The sequence below is a fragment of the Sinocyclocheilus anshuiensis genome, unplaced genomic scaffold, assembly GCF_001515605.1.
Source record: "Sinocyclocheilus anshuiensis isolate Anshui unplaced genomic scaffold, SAMN03320099.WGS_v1.1 scaffold1102, whole genome shotgun sequence".
Classification (NCBI taxonomy): Eukaryota; Metazoa; Chordata; class Actinopteri; order Cypriniformes; family Cyprinidae; genus Sinocyclocheilus; species Sinocyclocheilus anshuiensis.
The window spans coordinates 550702-570173 of record NW_015539924.1 but is presented as its reverse complement, the minus strand read 5'-3'; the positions used below and the strand labels follow the sequence as shown (position 1 = coordinate 570173).

The 19472-nt window shown below is 35.7% G+C and overlaps 3 protein-coding genes across 9 annotated transcripts in view; 2 read left to right on the top strand and 1 right to left on the bottom strand.

The window, feature by feature from the left end:
• The window catches only part of ppfibp2b (PPFIA binding protein 2b), a 58503-nt gene extending 49208 nt beyond the window's left edge, over nucleotides 1-9295 (top strand). For 5 of the 7 annotated variants that reach the window (XM_016483712.1, XM_016483708.1, XM_016483711.1 and 2 more), the window contains 12 exons: nucleotides 224-365; nucleotides 1403-1435; nucleotides 3560-3592; nucleotides 3690-3825; nucleotides 4050-4172; nucleotides 4259-4409; nucleotides 4852-4963; nucleotides 6510-6598; nucleotides 6691-6813; nucleotides 6917-7042; nucleotides 7237-7425; nucleotides 8464-9295. In XM_016483712.1, the coding sequence (XP_016339198.1) occupies nucleotides 224-365; nucleotides 1403-1435; nucleotides 3560-3592; nucleotides 3690-3825; nucleotides 4050-4172; nucleotides 4259-4409; nucleotides 4852-4963; nucleotides 6510-6598; nucleotides 6691-6813; nucleotides 6917-7042; nucleotides 7237-7425; nucleotides 8464-8667 (1461 nt within the window). In that variant the 3' untranslated portion in view covers nucleotides 8668-9295. The remainder of the gene's footprint in view (nucleotides 1-223; nucleotides 366-1402; nucleotides 1436-3559; nucleotides 3593-3689; nucleotides 3826-4049; nucleotides 4173-4258; nucleotides 4410-4851; nucleotides 4964-6509; nucleotides 6599-6690; nucleotides 6814-6916; nucleotides 7043-7236; nucleotides 7426-8463) is intronic. The other 2 variants (XM_016483709.1, XM_016483710.1) reach the window with 2 other exon arrangements.
• A 63-nt stretch (nucleotides 9296-9358) lies between these two features.
• rep15 (RAB15 effector protein) lies at nucleotides 9359-13703 on the top strand. The gene is made up of 4 exons (XM_016483716.1): nucleotides 9359-9571; nucleotides 9752-9817; nucleotides 10894-11686; nucleotides 12658-13703. The coding sequence occupies exon 4, from the start codon at nucleotides 12697-12699 to the stop codon at nucleotides 13441-13443; it is 747 nt and encodes a 248-aa protein (XP_016339202.1). The 5' UTR covers nucleotides 9359-9571; nucleotides 9752-9817; nucleotides 10894-11686; nucleotides 12658-12696; the 3' UTR covers nucleotides 13444-13703.
• Nucleotides 13704-14303: 600 nt separating this feature from the next.
• Nucleotides 14304-18734, bottom strand: cyb5r2 (cytochrome b5 reductase 2). Its single transcript, XM_016483715.1, has 9 exons — nucleotides 18205-18734; nucleotides 17288-17446; nucleotides 17116-17188; nucleotides 16875-16981; nucleotides 16636-16765; nucleotides 16350-16433; nucleotides 16145-16230; nucleotides 14739-14838; nucleotides 14304-14631 (listed from the first exon to the last, which is right to left on the bottom strand). The coding sequence occupies exons 1-9, from the start codon at nucleotides 18217-18219 to the stop codon at nucleotides 14459-14461; spliced, it is 927 nt and encodes a 308-aa protein (XP_016339201.1). The 5' UTR covers nucleotides 18220-18734; the 3' UTR covers nucleotides 14304-14458.
• Nucleotides 18735-19472: the final 738 nt, after the last annotated feature.

Genomic DNA, 19472 nt, shown 5'->3' with positions numbered 1-19472 from the left:
TATCTTTTTGTTTGCCTGGCTTATTTTAATAAAAATGCTTATTAACGAGAAGCCGCTTAGACCTTGCATTCTTGTTGTTCTAATAAAATGTGTATTTATTTATTTATTTATATGTTTAATTAAATTCTAAAGCTGTTTGTAATTATGCATTTTTATGGTTATAGCAATATAAAAATCTCAACATAAATATTTAATTGCTAAGATAAATGAATTTCCTCCACAGAACCGATATAATCCTGAAAATAACAAATACCAGACGCTTCCGGGCAAGTTTAGCCGTCCAGAGCAGAACGGAGTGAGACTGCAGCAGTCTTCCCCACTGCAGCTGTCACCTGATGAAAGTGAAGACAGCGAATTCAACCTGAGTAAGCAATTTTCTCACAGCACCCACAGTTCTTTGTATTGAAATCATTTGTTACGTGGGCTGTTTGAAAACAAATTTAAGTGAGCCTTTGAGGGAACCATGCATTTAGTGTGTACAATGTTTATTTCTTGTTATAAATTTAAGTAATAGTTAACCCAAAAGTCACAAAATGCTAAATTTGTACAAATCTGTTGAAGAAACACCAAAACAAACAAACAAAAAGATGAAAAAACAAACTTGGATCTTGGATGGGCTGAGTACATTTTCAGCAAATTTTCGTTTTTGGGTGAATTATTTCGTTAGCTAAAAAATTAATATAATATAATTAGTGCTGTCAAACGATTAATCGCATCCAAAATAAAAGTTTTAGTTTACATAATATACTGTATGTGTGTGTACTGTGTATATTTTTCATGTACATATAAATACACACACAGTATATATTTTGAAAGTATTTACATGTATATATTTACATTCATATAATTTATATTATATATAAATATATTTAATATATAAATGTAACGTTTTTCTTAAATATTCACGCATGTGTGTGTTTATGTATGCATAATAAATATACACAGTACACACATATATTACGTAAACAAAAACTTTTATTTTGGATGCGATTAATCGCGATTAATTGTTTGACAGCACTAAATATAATATAATATAATATTAATAAAAAATTAAAATATGGACATTTCTGAATAAATGTACTTTTTAGTATATTTCTGTATACTCCCTGCTTTTTTAGCTTTCAGACACAGCCATAATCTTTATTATATGACGTTATTAATACTGTATAACCTTAGCTGGTGTGATTGTGCTTGTTTGCTCTTCTATTTTTTGAGAACGTTTGTCCTCTAAGCTTTTTGACCATAACAGCTTTTTAACCATCTTATTCTGCTTTTTTAACACTATGGTGTCTTTGCATGGGCTTCTGTGTATCTTCTCTTTACTCTTTCTCTCTGACTAATCCATCTCTTGGGCTGTGTGACTGTCTCCGCATGTGTTTCCCCTCTCTCGCTCGGTGCGAAGATCGCTGCCGAAGCGCCAGCGCTCCAGCTTTAGGTATTGTCCTCTCAATCTCACGTTAGCATGCGACCACAGAGCACACGCTTGCTGTGTCATATTGGATTTAACCTAAGCTCTCCTATCCTGATTCTTTAAAGCTGAAGCAGAGGATTTTTATTTTTCCTCTCAGAGATTAGACTTAGTTTATACTGTATGAGCATTGCTGCTTTGCTTTGAGTTTAAACTTGATGTGATGCAAATATAATGTACTGTATAAGGAAAAAAAGGAATAAGGAGAAATACATTTGGGTTTCATATAAGCTACAGAAGTTTGATGCTAAAAACTAGAAACGTTTACAAGCGTTTGCCCTGCTTTACTTGGTAAAAAAGTAATATATTCAAAATGCATTCATTTCTAAGTATAAATAAAAAGTATAAAGTACTAAGTATAGTTCAAATCTGTTAACATGTTTACTGACATTTCACTCAAGACTTACTGATATAAAAATTATAATGAAACTTTATTTGGAGTACTACCAGTGTTGCCAAGTCCGCGGTTTTCCCGCGGAATTGGGCTACTTCAACACTGTTGCCGCAGGTTGTTATTCATGTCTGCGGGTTTAAGCAACCCTAATAATGTGATATTTAGCTCCTAAAATGCGAATATAACCTGTTGAACCCCGCCAAAAAATGTGTATTTTACCCCCCCGGAATGCGATTTTTACCTGGGGACCCCCCTCGAAACGCGATTGGGCTTGTTTTGGTCTAGTTTTGAGTAGCAATTGGGTTGGTTTTGTTTTGAAAACCTGGCAACCCTGAGTACTACTTCTGGACAATGCACATTTCTTAATAATAAGCCTAAAATGTGTTTAATTCTCACTATTCATTAGGATTGTATGATCTTTGAATAATATCGGTCTTCAAATGCAAGATATTTAAAGTGTACCTGAAGTATACTTGCAATAGTTCCACTTTAGCGCAATCAAATATACTTCAGTAAGTTTTTCTTTTGTTGGACTTAAGCACTACTTCCACACAATTAAAGCGCATTAAGTACAAAATGTGACCCTGCACCACAAAACCAGTCCTAAGTCGCTTGGGTATATTTGTAGCAATAGCCAAAAAAAAACATGGTATGGGTCAAAATGATCGATTTTTCTTTTATGCCAAAAATCATTAGGATATTAAGTAAAGATCATGTCCCATGAAGATATTTTGTAAATTTCCTACTGTAAATATATCAAAACTTAATTTTTGATTAGTAATATTCATTGCTAAGAACTTCATTTGAACAACTTTAAAGGCGATTTTTCTCAGTATTTAGATTTTTTTGCACCCTCAGATTCCAGATTTTCAAATAGTTGCATCTCGGCCAAATATTGTTCTATCCTAACAAACCATACATCAATGGAAAGCTTATTTATTCAGCTTTCAGGTGATGTATAAATTTCAATTTCGAGAAATTGACCCTTATGACTGGTTTTGTGGTCCAGGGTCACAAATTTGTTGTTCCAATTTAGCAGACTTTAAGTTTACCAGATTAGTATACCAAAAACAAAACTGCAGGGTATTTTATTAAGCACATAATATGGAAATGTATTTGTAGTATACTTATAGCATGAAATAAAAGTATTTCAAATACATTTCAGTATATTTATTTTTCACTAGGGTTGGTTTGCTTATTTACTTCAACTACCTCCATCGTTCTCCATCGGAACGGATATAAATTTGAAAGTTATACATTTTTACATAGTGTAAAAAAATATATAAATGAATTATTTTTAATAATGAATGAATATGTATTTGAATAATGCATTTTTTCTACATATAGTAATATTTATTTACTAAATAATTGATGTTATATGTAGACTCATTCTTGATAGATTCATTAATTGACAATCATTTGACAAATTTAAAAGATTTCTTAGAAAAATCTTATAAAAACTCAAAGAGCTGATGTAATCACTATATATTTTTTAAACATTGTAAGGAAATATTAAATTATTGTATTGATTTTTTGTTTTTATCTTACTGTTGTTATGATTTTAATATCAACTTCTCTTAGTTTAAAAATAAGCTCCATAGAAGTAAAAATGAATATCAGCTCTGCAGCATTGTGACATACTGTAAGTCTTTGCTTTCTTTTCCTCTGCTCTCTTGCATGGCTAATATTTGATGCAGGACCTCGGGGAAAGCATGATCAGTTTGCGCTTGGTGGGTAAAGATACAATAATGTGTATTCAATCCAATATTGAACTTATAAAAACACAGAAACACATAACTGAATAAGTGAATGACTTCCTATTCACAGGGAAGTTGGAGAAGACAGATGACTCGACCTTGTCTGACCTTTCGCCCATGTCATCTGGAGTAGAATCAGGTCAGCAGTCTCCCGTTTCACCAGAGCACAAGAAGAACCAGAAAGGCATTCGAAAACTGTGGGGAAAGTGAGTATTTAAGGGGTTTTTATTGGTTAAAAGACAGCTTAAAAAAAAAAAACATTGTTTTATAATATGATGTATTTTTAAGTGATTTTGTGTGTAATACTTATGGAAATTAGTGTAGGGCAAAATTTTCATTTTATCCTTCAGGATTTGATTGTATCATGAAGACCTGTGATATTGGCTACTATTCTTTTTTTTTTTACCATTATTTTTGGTCTGTTTCACAGGATCAGGAGAACACAGTCAGGCAGTCTTCCTGCAGACAGTTCTGATTCTGACTTTAAGCGAGGGGGTTTCAGGGCCACGGCCGGCCCTCGACTCACCTGCCTGGGCGCCGGTGCCTCTGCACGGTATCTCAGCACCTACAATGAAATTTACTAGACATAAGCAAGCACCTTTATTCCTGTTTCTAATATTCTACATTTGTGTTCTGCAGCGACACGAACGCACCCTTCTCGAAATGGTCATGTGATCAGGTGTGTGCATGGATGGAGGAGTTTGGTCTGTGTCAGTACGTGAATATGGCCAGACAGTGGGTCACTAGCGGTCAGACTCTACTCTCTGCCTCCTCGCAGGACTTCGAGAAGGTGAGAGATACTTTTGACAAATTCAACAAATTCAGACCTGTGGCTTACATCAACAGCGTCCAGGTTTTAACAATCTGATTTCCTCATTCAACACTTGGCGGTCCATGTGAAATGATTTGGCTATGCCTCTCGCTTCAGGTTGTTGTGGTGCCAATCACTTCCTGGTTTGGTTCAACCTGCCAGGGCGGCTTTAACCTCTGTTCCGCATCAGTAATGCTGTGCGACTTACTAATTTGTTCTACCAAACCCACTCAATTACGTGTTCGGATTTGGTTTTCAATGAACCAGAACGGTTATAGCATTTATGTGAGGCTTTATGCTTCTTTAATTGAACATTGCTAAATATTTGTTTTCATTTCATGACATTGATAAATTACTAAAGAACCAATATGCTGTTGCAACCATCTTGATTTCTAAATTTTTAATTTTTTTTCACATGTAGGAGCTGGGAATTAAAAATCCGCTACACAGGAAGAAGCTCCAGCTGGCTCTGCGCTCATTCAGCACCAAAATCACAGAGAAATCCTCTGAACTGGACCACATCTGGGTCACACGTATGTACCCATAAACCAAACTTACCAGACAAATGCAGACATTCTGAATATAAATAATAATTAATAAATAAATACTAATAAGACTAGTGCTGTAAAAAAAAATACAATTAATTATTTATCAGTATATTAATTAAAATTAGGGCTGTCAGTTTAACGTGTTAACTTAATTAGTTATGAAAAATTGCGCGATTTAAAATATTTTAATGCAGTTAACGCACTGGCCCCGCCCCCAGACCTGTACGTCATCTTACATTTCATACAGTTGACTGTTGACAAATATGATGCAGGGCAACGACTCCATAAATGCAGTTATGCCCTAAAATTCAAGATATTGGGGCAAAAAATGTCACTGTATGAGTTTTTGTCTTATATTTATATCACATGATTAAGCGATATTACACGAGCAGCGAGAACAATATGACAAGTGAAGTTTTAGTCCCGAATATCACGAGTTTGAATGTTATTTTATACAACAGTTCAGTAAATAAGAAGTTAATATTGTGTTATATTTTAAACAAAATATTATGTGGTTTTGCTCAATTTTGCAAAGAATATATTACCTTTAAATGCATAACTGCAAGCAACACAGCGGTGTTTAGTTTCTGAATTAATCCACGTTTTGAACGAATCGGTGAACCAATGATTCAAAAGCCCATTCATAAACACAGCCCTTTACTTCATTCCTGAATGAATCAGCCGTTTGAACGAATCGAATTAATTAATGAATGAATAGGCTTGTTTGAGATGCGCCTCGCCTGAAATGTAGGCGAGAGTAGGCGGCTGCAGTGAGGGGAGGAGTGAAATAAGTGCGTCATCATTTACTCACCCTCATGTCATTTCAAACCTGTATGATTTTCTTTCTTTTGCACAACATAAAAGAAGGTATTTTGAAGACTGTTGGTAACAAAGCTGATTTGGTTACCAGTGACTTTCTCTCTTCTTTTATGTTCCATAGTTTATGTTAGTCCGTAGCCTAAATGTTTGTGTAATAAATTTTATGTTGAATCAAATAAAATATTTCTTTCTAAAGCTACTATTTGTAATGTCTACTTGATACTTTCTCATTTAACACAATAATAGCTTTAAATTATCTTTTGTGGGTAATTTTACAACCAAATTTAATTTGCGATTAATTAGATGAATTAATCGACACATCATGTAATTAATTAGATTAAAAATTTTCATCGACTGACAGCCCTAATTAAAATATAAAAATGTCAACAAATGTCACCTTTGAAATTTAAAAATACTTGGAATTAATAATTTAATGTATTAAAAATGCAACATTTAAATTGTTGCTCTTTTATTAACTACATTTTAAAACATGAATTAAACACTTAAGTGTGTATTTAATTGTACATTTGAAAACGTATAATTAATGTAATATAAATAATAATTAATAAAAAAAACTTATGAATTAATCAATTGATAATTAATTTATTTTAAGTGACACTCCTTGTTCTCCATAAATACACACATATGTATTTTAGATCATGCAAATAAGAAATTACACGCTGTAAAAAGAAACTATGTTATTTCTACACAGGTTGGCTGGATGATATTGGTTTACCGCAGTATAAAGACCAGTTCAGTGAAGGACGTGTGGACGGTAGAATGCTGCAGTACTTGACAGTGGTAAACATCTTTGTTAACTTTATATTTTGCCGGACTGGAATTAACTATTACATCATATGTGATCAATATTGGTATTTTGGTTTTATTTTCAGAATGATCTTCTGTTCCTGAAAGTCAGCAGTCAGCTGCATCATCTCAGCATCAAGTGTGCTATCCACGTCCTACATGTTAACAAGTTCAACTCCAACTGCCTCAAAAGAAGACCTGGAGATGAGGTGAGGATGAAATAAACAGAAACAAAAAGAGGCCGATCTACTTCAACACTTCCAGAACTGATAATGCTCATTGTTTATATGCAAATTCGTGTTGTTTTGACAGAATAAGACGTCGCCTTCTGAGGTTGTTCAGTGGTCCAATCACCGTGTGATGGAGTGGCTCAGATCGGTTGACCTGGCAGAATACGCTCCCAACCTGAGAGGCAGCGGAGTGCATGGAGGACTCATAGTGAGTAACTCGAATCAAACTTTGTCTCCTAAATTAATTCTTATGGCCGCTTTTCATTTGGGCTGATGAGCAACCGGCAGCCAGCTATCCAGAACACCCTAGGAGATGCATAGCAGCACATTAAAAACTACCCAGAACACCACAGAAACCTCTCAGAACACCGTAGCAACTCCAGATCTTCTTTTTTTCCCCAGATCTTGGAACCTCGTTTTAACTCGGACACGCTGGCGATGCTCCTGAACATCCCCCCTCAGAAGACTCTGTTGAGGAGGCATCTGGCCACTAACTTCAACACGCTGATGGGCTCTCAGGCTCAGCAGGAGAAACAAGAGTACCTGGAATCATCAGGCTGCACGCCGCTGACCACCACCGCTAAAGTCCGGGTGAGAAATCGCAGATTTGCTGACCACATCTTTAGAAACACCTTCATCCGTGCAGCTGAATGAAGCCGGAAGCCCTGACACACGCAAACACATGATTCCTGGTTAATCTCAGCTGATGTAGCACATGTGTTTTGACACTTCCATTTCGCTTAGTCCATCTAGAGCAAATGTGCTGAGCAAGTGCTCCTACAGTGTGTAACACTTACTAAGCACAATGAAGCTTTAGATTAAACATTTCCATCGTCTTTTAGGCAGTTGAGCTAACCATTAATTTTCCTGATAACGGAAAGAGTGTGTGTTTTAAATACGCTACCTCTGCAGAGAAATATATTATTTCCTGTAAAGATGACACACAGCATTAAAGGGTCTCTTATTATTTTTTTATTGTTTTGAGTCTTTTTGCAACATTTTGAAGCTGATTGTGGAGATTCATGGTCTGGTCTATTGTCACAATTTGATAGTTTCAATCACAATCCGATTATGATAATTTGATAATTCGCAGTGTATCAAATCAAGATGTGTATCGTATCATAAGGTAGTTTCTGATATCCAGCCCAATTAATTAATTTAATTTAATATTAATTTAAATGGAAGTTAATAATAATGAAAAAAGAATAAAATTTGGTGGGAAAATGTAATTTATTAATAATAATAATAATAATAATAAAACTAAAAACTAACTAAAAGTTAGTTTTTTAATTAAACTAAAAGTGAATTTGGGCATTACAACATAATTTACAAAATGGATATTCATTTTGGATATTTGATTTGCTAAAGACTTGCCAGTGTTATTAAATTATTATTGTTTTAAATATTAACTTTAAGTAAGCATTAGATGATGGCAATTAGGTAATTTAATTGTAAATTATAATTTAAAGTCATTTAAATGTAAAAATATTGGAAATGTGCATGCACAATTAAATGAAATATAAAAAGACATCTCTGATATCTATAAACAACCTTTATACTGTTAGTCTATATATGTTGGTCCCTATTATTCATGCTGTTGTGTTTTATTATTCATTTGTTGTTCCTCAGCCACGTAAGATAGGTTTCTCTAGTTTTGGTCACCGTAAGAAGCGCTCTGACGACTCCACAGACTACATCTGCCCTCTAGACGCTTCACAAGCCCAGGCCCTGCTCAACGGGGCCAGCCGGCCCTACAGCGGCTTCAGGGGCCTGAGCCCCATCTTTGACAGGGACCCAGAGAGACGGGTGCAGGTGGGAGCTCTACAGATCTGACGCTCTACTAGCCATCACCGCTGAGCTTGCAGCCAATAACCCTCCACCCATATCCCACAAAACCACGACAAGCTCCCAACAACACCCTGGGTCTGTTCAGTGCCATTTAATAACATCCCAGCATCCCTCATTGACGGACACAAGACAGCAGTATGGACACTGCAGGAAGACTTGGATCCAAGGGTTTAGTAATGTAAATGACATGATCTCACAAAGGCAGCAGGGTTTAGCAGAATAGTGCCATTTATCCTATGATGGACAGACAGACACATTTAACTTTATATAATTTTTTTGTGAATCGTAAAAAATGTATTATGAGATTTATCTAACAAGTATTCCATTTTGTAACCTAACATCTGTGCTGTTTTAAAAGACAGTGTGTACAATCTCGTGCAATATTTGCATTTTTAGGGATTAATTTAATTGTATATTTATGGTGAATTTTTAAAAAGCATACAGACTACTATTAAATGTTCAGCAGCACATTTTAAATAATCTGATGAAGTTATTTTCATACAATAAAATGCACAGGAGTATTTTTATAGGTAGATATCTTGCCTCTTCAGATGAAGATACTGTAACGACATATAATCCAAAATATCGTGACATAATCAATAAACCTCCTCAATCACAGTGATATTGTGTTTTTTGAGGACATAGAGTGGCTATATATTTTTTTTCCCTTAATTTTATCATTGTTGATGAATATGTTTTCCCGGCTGTATACAATTTAAAACTAAATCATAATTTTAATAACAAACTTTGAAAAGTGACATTGACATGCATGATTTGCAAATATTAAGCATTAACCTGCTGTCATCCATGCGTCTGGCCACCACCAAACGCCTATTTTCACAATGTGGAGAAGTGCATGCTGGGAAAGGACTTTCATGCACTTGTGCAGGTACTTTTTAATATACATTTCACTCTCTTCACAATATTTGCACTTCATTATCACCCATTGCTTCTGCTTAATATTCCATCTATTAATAACTATATTTGTACTTACCTATGACCAAAAGATGATGAATATGAACTTACATTATTTACGTTGATATATTTAATGGATATCATGGTTTTTCAGCTGTTGCACACTAAAGGATCAGGGATGCAGATTGAGGCCTTATCCAGGGGAATTAACAACCTCACAGTAAGTGGATAACTTGCTTTTTTAACTCTAGAGTGTCTATTAACAAATTATTATTCTAATAGTTTGTTAATATATTTAAAATTATACAATTATAACATTTAAAAATAAAAATTACATAATTAAGCAAATGTGAATATTGCTGTCGTTTTCAATGCAATATAACTGAAATATATGTATATAAATCAAGGGTGCCCAAACTCGGTCCTGGAGGGCCGGTGTCCTGCAGAGTTTAGCTCCAACTTGCCTCAACACACCTGCCTTTAAGTTTCTAGTATGCCTAGTAAGAGCTTGATTAGCTGGTTCAGGTGTGTTTAATTGGGGTTGGAGCTAAACTCTTCAGGACACCGGCCCTCCAGGACCGAGTTTGGACACCACTGAAATCAGGAAGGGGGCCAACACTTTTTCACACCACTGTATATAATTAATAATTTACGTATATTGCTCGAACTGACACTACTTAGGATTTTTATGTCAGTGAGCGTTTTGCGCGCTGTTTATGCGCCCCAGGTGCCTCGCGTTTTTTAGCCGCCTGCTGCGCCTCACGTTTTAATAGGTGCGCTCTGAAGTTGAAAAAAAAAGCAACTCTGAGCAGAAAAGCACCCAACGTCATTCGCGTTTTTTCCCATTGTCCAATCGACTGAATGGAGAGGCGGGCCTTCTGTTGTGACGAAAGTTAACCGTTGTACTTGACCGGAGACTGGAATGATGGAGGAGAAACTATTGGTGTCTGTCACGGGTAACCCGGGCCGGAGCTGTATTTTTAAAGTGTTTGCTAATATGGCAGTTTACTTAACAACAAAAACCAAAGATTTTAGAGTGCTCGCGCTATAATCCTTTGATTAGACTGACAGGACAGCTGAATTGGTGGTTGCCTAGCAACATAAAAAACCGCAGTGCACTGCTCTTTTTTTTTTTTTTAAGTCACCAAAAAAAAAAGGCAGTGCAGTGCGCCTTGCATTTTCAGATCTAAAAAAAACTGCGTTTGGTCTGAACGGGGCCCTAACTCTGCTTAACTAGGTTTAACTTGTGCAGATCTTCGGACTAATCCTGGCACCCTCACCTCCTCTCACTTACAGTACTTACTCAGCCGAGACGAGCTGCTGAGAGGAATGAGACGCAGCCAGACCGCCATAGTGTGATCCACCGTCCCGCCGAGAGCGTACCTCAACCTAACCCACCTCACCCTCAAAGCTTCAGGACCTGAACTGTATAACACAAGAGTAACACAATCCTACCTAATCCAGCTCAAGAACACAGCTCTACTATTCCTGTTATTGTATTACTAATTATTTTTGATGTGTTTTGAGGTTATAGTGTACTGTTTGGCAATCAGATCTGTGTTAGAGAGAGCGAACAAAAAAAAAAAGATTTAGTGTAATATGTGGACAGCACTTTTCAAAAGCCTGTCAATAGTTGAAATCATCTACCTCAACCATTGTGTTTTTCTTAAAATATTGTATTCATGTAGCCAATGGAACTGGATGTGAGTAGCCTAAATCCTTTGTTTGCCCAACACTTTGTCATTTTCTTAGGCTGTTTTACTTAATCTTTTTTCAAAACTAAAATAATATGTTAAAAGCAGTTTGTTTTTTGAGAAGGTATGGTTGTTTGCTTGATATATCTCTGTTAAATCCACTCCAAGAGTTAAAAAAGGTTTGTTGTGGTGCTAGGTGGCTTTATGCTGTGTATGACGACTTGCCCAATGTGTCCCATGACCCAACTGACAAACACAGTGACAAACTTTGGGAAGCCCTTATATGACGGCTAAGCTTTAAATGAGCACACTTATCTTAATAGGACTCCAGAGAAGAGAAGAAAGATCCAACCGCAGGTTCACTCTCACCCAATACAAAGGAAAGAATAATATTGGTGAGTTATTTTACCTGACAACATTTTACATGTCCATTGACAACTATTATATTATAACATAAACACTGTAATGTTAGCGATGCCACCTATTTGATTTTTAATTATTTTAATATTTTTGTTAATAAATGTTCATTTGTAATAATAGAAATAATAGATATTGTACTTTATAATAGAATTTGTAAAATAGAAATAAACTCTGTGTGTGTGTACACTACCAGTTAAAAGTTTGGAATATTTTTTTTTAAATGCAGTTTTTGAAAGAGGTCTCTTATTCTCACTAAGGCTGCATTCATTTGATCAAAAATATTGTGAAATATTACAGTTTACTCCAGTCTTCAGTGTCACAAGATCTTCACAATTACTGTATTATTGGTGCTCGGTTATTAATAATGGTGGTGGTTGTTGTTGTTGTTGTTATTGTTATTATTATTACCCATGTTAAAAACAGTTTTTGCTATTTTGGGGGAAACTGATATTTTTCTTTGTTGAATAAAAAAATTATTTAATGCATTAATGCTTAATAAAGTATTAATATCTTTTTAAAAAACTAACTGATCGTATACAGTATATTTAATATACATACAAATATACACACATGTAAATATACATACGTATATATTTCTTAAATATATACATGTATATGTGTGTATTTATATATACATATAAATATACACCGTACACACACATTATGTAAACACAAACTTTTATTTTGGATGCAGATCACAATGAATTGGTTTTGACAGGCCTAAATAAAACTATTCTGTTTTAAAAATGCAAACATTACAAAGTTGCTTTTAATCAATTAATTAATAATTAAGTATTAATTTAAAAAAATAATAATTTTATGATTTTTTTGTTTGTTGTTAAATTTCATTCATTTTGAATTTGACTTGATGAGATAAAGCAAAATTTGAAGAAATACCGTAGTAAATGGAAAATGCAATAATGTAATTATGTATCAATATTTCCAGTGTATAAGGGAAACCACGCTTTGAACTAGACCAGCTGGAATGAAGCAAACAGATCTGCAGTATGAAGCCAAAACCAGTTTTTTCAGAACCTTATGGGCTAAACCCAACAAAACCGCCTCGGCAGACCTCATCCACCTCTTTAGCGACTGCATCCAGGCGGCTTCATCGAGGACAAAGGGGTATCTGCTCTTCAGGGATCCAGAGAACAAATTCCACCCAAGTCCTTCAACCCTAAGCGAGCTCTTTCTGATGACCTACATCCAGCACAGCAGCCTGCTGGATCTCACCGACACGTTCAACTGCACGGCCATGACCCCAGAACAGAGGATCCTGCTGGGTGCCCACTGGGTCTGGGCCGTGTTGGATCAGCCCAGCAAGAACCCCCGAATCCAGATCGCGGTCCAGGTGTTTCATCTGCCTGAAAGAACAGAGGACAACGACGAGGAGCTGTCCTTAGATATCTACAGCGACATCATGCGCATGGCCGGGATGGATGTGGTGGAAAGAACCCAAGCTGAGAGGATGGTGGAGTTCTGCTCTTCCATCGGCAGAGACTGTTACACGCTTTTCCTCTTTTTTGGGCGCCAGAACGACGAGGGGAACATTTACGGGCTGCTGAGCAACAATCTGCAAGCAGCTGTGGGGAAGTGTGTGAGGATTGACCAGGTCTTTATCGATCACTTCTTCAAAGGTGCGAAATGCTTCGTCACTCCAAGTGAGATGTTAAAAGCAGTGGTTGGTAAGGAGGGTGGCGATCCTCTGACCATGCTCGTTAAGTTTACTTAACAGCTGAGCTGTTTTTACTCGATTTAATACCTTTTTTGTGGGTTTATTCTAATGAGCAGCTCACCACTTGGTAACAGATGCTTTGAATGCAACTCTGGGTCTGTATGTTGATGCTTTCCCTAGACTTTCCAGCCTTATAACTAGTGTCTGGTGTCTGTCTGTCTCCAGCAATACTTAACTGTTACTAGATGCAATTAAAATACAAAATAATGTGCAGAAATACATATGATCTATCTATCTACAGTACCTATCTATCTACCTACAGTATCTATCTATCTACCTACAGTATCTATCTACTCTATCTATCTACCGTACCTATCTATCTACAGTATCTATCTATTTATCTGTCTGTCTGTCTGTCAGTCTGTCTATCTGTCCGTCTATCCATCTATCTCTCTCTCCGCTTGTTTTTTATATAAACAAATATTTGTATTTTTAATTTAGATGTTCCACTCATGGAAAAATCTTATCCTTCATCTTTTTTGTCCTTTTACAGCAAAAATAATTGTCATTACATTATTTAATATATTAACTCTTGTTATCAGAGAAATCTGTCGAAATATTTTAATTATAACATATATTCATATTTTTTATTTAAATGCACCCATTCATAAATCAATAAATTCTTGATTGTTATTGGTCTTGATCATTGTCAATAATTAACATATTATGTCTTGTTTTCAGAGAATCTATATAAATCTAAATCTAATCAAATATTCTGAGGTTTGTAAGAAATGAAACATGTATTTAATTCAGAAGGTGTTTTCCTTTTTTGTTATTTTTTGCCCTACATCGTGTAAAAAAACAAAATAAAAAGTAAAACCATGGAAAACAACTTGGGGAAAAAAAACTGATTTTTTTCCTGAGATAATTGACCACAAACAAAACCAAATGGGTTTAACAAAAATCTATTTTTAAACCTACATCTGGCAACAATTTGACATGTTTAACAAGATGTAAACCACTTTTTACAAATTATCAGAGAATTTGTTTGTGCAATATCAGTGGCAGGAGATTAGTATGCAAAAGTATTCTCTATTTTGTAGCCCAGCTTGTCGAGGTTTGGCAGACACGTGTACTGGATCATGGGGGGTGGACCGCACATCACGATGAGCACATCATTGGCCGGAGGCGGGAGATGGTCTTTTATCATGTCAGCATCAACAAACCCTTTGCTGTATTTCCACCCTGTCACAAGAACATAGACAGAAAACCTTCACAGTCATCTTTACTGCAGGGCAGTCAAATTATCATTATTAGTATTCATCTAGATATTTATATCATATGAACTGTACCTTCAGAGGGCTTGTCCAGTGTGCACCACAGATTGAGTTTATCGGGGTGATTTCTATGAACTTCATCCAGCTCTTTGCGTAACAATATGTCCTTCTCAGTCTGTGAGAGTGAAACACACTTTCTTAGAGCACAGCTGACAAACATAAGGTGTTCTGATGTTTATTGAGTGAATAATGTGCTTCTTGGCAAGTGTCAAATATGATGTGTTAACACTTGTGAAAAATATACTACTGTAATTCAAAACAAGTGTTTAGAAATCTCTGCAAAATTAAAAAGTTTAAATTTTATTTATTTTTTTTATTTAGAGGATCCATCATTCCTATGAAACTTTGTATATTTTTTATTATTATTAATGGAAAATTATATTTATACTTATATGCTCCACTATAATTAAGAAACCACATCAAAATTACATAAGATATTAAGTCTTGTTTTCAGAGAAATCTATCAAGATGTTTATTTGTGTGAGATGTTAAGACTTGTGTTCAGAAAATATCTGAATTGTTTATTTTGCTTATTCCGTTGGAAATGTTTTTGCAAAAACAATTTTAAATCAATGAGTAATTGATTAAAACAAGGGGGAAACATTTAATTATTGTTACTAATGTAAATTAATCTACTTTTATAGCACAATTTGTTCAATTTAATTTGATTGGTCAAGCGGTTGTTGTTGCACTAGTTCACTGTTGTATCACTCCGCTTGTCTTCACGGTATTTCAGTGAAGACTATGCGAGCAGTTCGTAGTTTGTCTTACGAAAAGAGCGAGTTTTATTGAAGTCAGAGCGTCAGTATTTTCTCCCGCGCAAGTGGAGCTGCGTGGGGTTTTGTCTTGTAGTATGGAACGAGTTTTTCAAAGTTACAAGCGTCAACGTTTTATTTCGCTCCCTGCTTACTTGGAGCGGGGAAAGTGAAAACAGAAAACCCGGAACGGATCTCGACAGAGAGAGTATGCAGCGCTATCTCTATCACTCCGCTCCACTCACTAACTGACTCCAGTCCAGTCATGCTTTCCGCCGGTACGTTGGTAAAGCTTTGACTACCGTTGGAACTATTTTCTTTGGAGGCGAAAAATTTATATAAAAGTGAATAGCTAATTTATGTATGAAACGTAATTTCTCAATCTTAATTGAGGATGTTTAGATGTTGTTACTGGAAAGCAACACATGAACAAAACATTTCTGAACAAAAAAAATATCTTACTACTAATAATAATTAGTAAGAAAGAATTCTGTATGCTATCGCATTAGTAGGCCTATGTCACATTAGGCCCCGAATTTCATTGTCAAAAATATATTGTTTGCCGTGTTTAATCTCCATACGCATATTGATCTCTTTTTACAGTATTGAATTGCTTATTTATTTATTTGTTCGCTTAATGAATATTTCGTAATAAATGTGACTGACCTGGTTGGCAAATATAAGGGAGCACCTGGTGTTGTCAGCAGGATCTGCGGTTATACTCCTGATCAGCTGCAGCATTGGAGTGATGCCTGAAAGAATGAACGTGTCATCTTCAATTAATACATATTTTGATGAATTATCTTGGCAGCAACGCCTGGAAACCTACTAAGAATACTTTGGAGCCCGTTCAAAATATGTCCATCATTACCTGTTCCTCCAGCAATCATGCCCACGTGTCTGAACTTCCGCACTTTGGGTTCAGATTTTTTATCAGGTCGAATAGCAAACTGCCCTGTAAATGTCAGTAAGGAAATATATTCAGCATCTGAAGTATTTAAATATTTTAAAATGCATCATGTATGCAGGTCATGCATTTGTTATAGCAATCTTAAAATAATAAGACATCGCCCTCTAGTGACTGAATACATTGCATTATACAAAGCAGTGTTATGTGAGAATTATGTTAGACTATATTATATTGTATTTTTCCTTACCATTTCCATTGTATACCAGTAATCCATTTGGACCCCTAAAGTCAATGTTGTCTCCAATCTTCATATCATTCAAGTACTGAGACATCTTGCCTCCATCGGGATAGTTTGGATGAGTATTTTTATAGTAGACCTGATGTAAGAGATTAAAGAAAGGGATTTTTTTTTTTTAAACGTATGAAGTATAGCCAACTATAAAACATAACCAGTCATTTGCAACTACAAAATGTATTGCAGCGCACCTTTACAACTAGATCAACGTATCCCTGGTCCTCATCGCTGGACACAGGTGTGTATGCACGAATAACCAGATTCCCATTCACCTTTGCAGACAGGTAAACATGCTGACCTGTGACACAGAATACAAGATCCGCCTTAGAAAATGAGTGAAACTCAGGTGATACTGTGAAATTATACTGTTATCAGATTTCAAGGTCAGGTGATTCTGCTGACGTGATAAAGGTATATAGCGCAATGTCCTACCAATAGGGAGACCAAGAACGTGAGAAGAGGACGGAAGACCAAACCGGAATTTTTTCGTGTCATGAGTGATTTCCTGTTGCAAAGCAAATGCAAGTAGTTCAGTTGAGCTGCAGTAATATTCGTGCTTTCCTTTGCAGGAGAAATCTCTGTTCACATTTAAATTCTGACTGACCTCTTTTTCTATGAGTGGCAATGGATATTTCACATTGGGATCCTGCAAGGTTTTGGGAAACTTGCTCTGCTTTCGGCCTCCATTGGAGCCTTCTGGTTTTAGGAGGAGGAAGAGGACCGTGATCACCACTATAGATATCCCGATTAGCACAGGTACTGTCTGCAAAGTACATGTTAAACAAGTTACAACTAAATGATAAAAATTATAAATATCAATTTAAAGTTTAATTATACTAAACATTTTAATTATAAATGCATATCTTTCTTTTCAGGAAAGGAACTAGAGTGTTAAATTGATGTATTATTTAATATAATTTAATTATCTAACATTTCAACACTACATAATTCCCATACTTGCAATATTTTAATGACTTAACTATATTATTCTGTATTCTAAATATAGAAATATTCTATAGTTTTGTAGACAAAATGTAGTTAAAATATACATATGTAATATATATAAACTAGTTTTAAAATGTATATGAACTTTAATAATAATATTATATAATCTACATTACTTTTTCTTTTGTATTTATTGCATGAGTTCGCATAACTCCCATGCTTGCATTTGTTTTGATGACTTAACTATTATTCTAAATGTGAAAATAGTCATAATTTCACTATGTGAAAGTAGTCATAATAACAGAGTAGGTGTGTTTAAACATTTGACAGTATACAGAACAACTAACACTTATAAACTATTGGCATATTGTGCTACATTCAACATTGAGTTGATAACCTGCATATGTCTGTAATTACTTCTCACCTTCTTTCCACTGCTGTCATTCAAACCAGAATAAAATCAACAGACAACTGTGAAACTGACAGGGAGGAAAGGGAAGGTGCTAATAGCTTTTTGCAAAGCAGTGAATTTGTGAAAGTGCAGTAAATTTAAAAAGGGAGAAATAAATTACTCACTAGAACTTGATCCATGCTGCAGTCTTTTTCCTGTACTGCATCCGTTAGTATGGTCAGGGTTCAGCGTATGAGAGGTAGAATTTGTTCATGGTTCATTTCTGTGCTGTATTCCAACCTTTGCACCAAGGCCAGTTGATAGTAGAAGAGTATGGAATTAATGAAATGCAGCCAATTGGAGTAGGCCTTGCAGTGGCCCCAGCCAATAGGAATAGAATATTCAAATGAGCAGGCTGTGACAGAGCACTGCCTATGGTTGTTCATGTATCTGTGTGAATGGTGTGGGATCACTCCACTGCATGACAACACATTCAGAGGGATGGGTCAAGGAAAGCCCTCAAGTACAGTACCTTAGGCGAAGGCCATTAGAGTAGGAACAGAAATGCCTGACATTTTTGAAGATTTAAAATGTTTTATTCGAGTTAGCAAAGGTGATCTTGGTTTAAAAAAATAAAAATGGTTTCAGAATACTTTTTTTCTGAACAAGAAATACATATGCTAGTAAGTAAACAACAAATGTATACCTCATAACTGACAATTTATGTTAAAGGGGTCATATGATGCGATTTCTATTTTTCCTTTTCTTTAGTGTGTTATGTAGCTATTTGTGCATGTATAAGATCTGCAGAGTTACAAAGCTCAAAGTCTCCCACAAAAGGATTTATTCTATATTAGCATAATGCCGCTCAAATGTGCACGCAAAGAAAGAAGGCGTGGTTTCAGGAACCGCAGTGTTGATGCAGCCATGTCAGGGAGACGCTGTGTAAATAAAGCACTTTATTTGGCCTTCCGGAAGTAGATGCAGTATGTTTTCTTAATAGTTTAAGTATTTGCTATTGACTGTTCAAAACCGGAGTTTTGGGCCGTGTAGAGTATCGCGTCGTGTGTGCGTGAGAGAGAGACAGGGTCACATCACAGTGGCTTGTGTACTGCAAATACATATGAGCATCATCACTGTGTCTGTCACGCGACTCTGTTCCCCTTTCGGGCTTGAACTGATGGTAAAACTAAGGACATTATGTACTGTCTTTACATTCATGTTGAAAGCTGAAGCTCGCGATTATGGAAACAGGCTTTACATTTCCGACGCGTGCTTGTGGTGTTCGGCCAATCACAATGCACTGGGTCAGCTGGCCAATCAGAGCAGACTGTGCTTGTCAGAAGGAGGGGCTTTGTAGAAAACGACGCGTTTGAGAGAGGCGGAGCATAGAGGACCTACAATAATGTACAGTATTTGAAAAATAATGTGTTTTTTGAACATTAAAGCATGT

Coding starts and splice junctions, on each gene's coding strand:
- rep15 (XM_016483716.1), top strand. CDS start 12,697: ATGAAGCAAACAGATCTGCAGTATGAAGCCAAAACCAGTTTTTTCAGA.
- cyb5r2 (XM_016483715.1), bottom strand. Junction 16,982..17,115: donor CGTTCTTGGTCTCCCTATTG/GTAGGACATTGC, acceptor TCTGTGTCACAG/GTCAGCATGTTTACCTGTCT. Junction 16,434..16,635: donor ACTGGTATACAATGGAAATG/GTAAGGAAAAAT, acceptor TGACATTTACAG/GGCAGTTTGCTATTCGACCT.